At 44.1% G+C, this 1,160-nt stretch overlaps 1 protein-coding gene across 1 annotated transcript; it reads right to left on the bottom strand.

Moving 5' to 3' along the window:
* Nucleotides 1-767: 767 nt before the first annotated feature.
* PPTG_20819 (hypothetical protein) lies at nucleotides 768-970 on the bottom strand (the record flags this gene model as incomplete). The annotated part of the gene is made up of 2 exons (XM_008893018.1): nucleotides 768-801; nucleotides 852-970. The coding sequence occupies 2 exons, from the start codon at nucleotides 968-970 to the stop codon at nucleotides 768-770; spliced, it is 153 nt and encodes a 50-aa protein (XP_008891266.1).
* Between the last annotated feature and the right edge of the window lie 190 nt (nucleotides 971-1,160).

The following is a 1,160-nucleotide window of genomic DNA, read 5'->3' as shown; positions in this document are numbered from 1 at the left end:
CCACCGTCCACAGAGGGGCAGAGAACTTGTGAGGTCCCGATAGAAAGAGGTTTGGTATTTTTAATTGGCAGCAAGCTCTTCGCGGAAGAAGTGAATAAATGTACAACGTTGAGCGTTTGTATGCCGAACGCTGGGTTCACAACAGTAAATTCTATCTCGTACAGTGGGTTGGGTATCGCGACCTTACATGGGAGATTGCCAAGAACCTACCATGGAAGCTGAAAGTAGACTTCGAGCTTGAGACGATTAATTTCGTATGGTTGTACCAAGCCACAAGAGGGAGGCGTAGAACTGCGTGACCGACGCGTTTCAGCTCGCGAATTGCTAGGCAGAACATTTAATCCTGTGTTTATAGGTACGGATAACGAACTTAATAAAATCAGAAATATGTACTGCCCAGTACATTCATTTAGTTTCGATTTTGGGACAATATAGTACATATGTACTGTACTGTGGAATTCCTCTATGTACCACTAACCATTCGCCTCCGATACACTGAACAGTATATGTACACGTATTCGATGTACATTTTAGTCGTCGATCCATGCCACATCTTCTGTAAAAAAAAAACATACACTTGCCTTGTGATATCAGAAGAGGCTTGAGGTGATTAACTTTCACGACAACAACGGAATGCAAAAGTGTAGCATTGCACGTTACTCAATCCGCACCTGCTGACATACCTTAGCGACCTAAACGGGTTTGTCCAGTTATCGTGCTCCTGTTTATAGGGATGCCGTCACCGCATTTCCGGGTGACCCTTCCGTCTACTTGAAGAACGGGTCCCAGAATTTTACGCGTCTTTAGTTTAGAATGAGAAGGTCCATCAAGACTAAGCAGCCTATTATTACAGTGCCCGCCAAATCTTTAAGACTCCCGATTTGGCGGGACACTTCTGAATCGCTTCGTTTTCGTGCAGGCCACGTCGAATAAAAGCAAGACGCAGAGCGTCAATAGCGTAGTCCGACATGGATAAGCCATGAGGTAGTAAATTACGGTAGCGTGAACGAAACTGAGAACGTGATAGCATTATGGCTGAAACTAAAATGAAGTGAGGTTATCTAACAAATAAACAGAAATCACTTCTTTCGGAGAAAAAGGATCGTAGAGATTTATGGTTTTACCAGTTGGTGCTGCGTAGTTGGTCGACTCGGTGTACC

Source organism: Phytophthora parasitica, assembly GCF_000247585.1.
Source record: "Phytophthora parasitica INRA-310 unplaced genomic scaffold supercont2.1, whole genome shotgun sequence".
Taxonomy (NCBI): Eukaryota; Oomycota; class Peronosporomycetes; order Peronosporales; family Peronosporaceae; genus Phytophthora; species Phytophthora nicotianae.
Note: the sequence above shows the minus strand (reverse complement) of the source record. Positions and strands in the feature narration are given on the sequence as shown.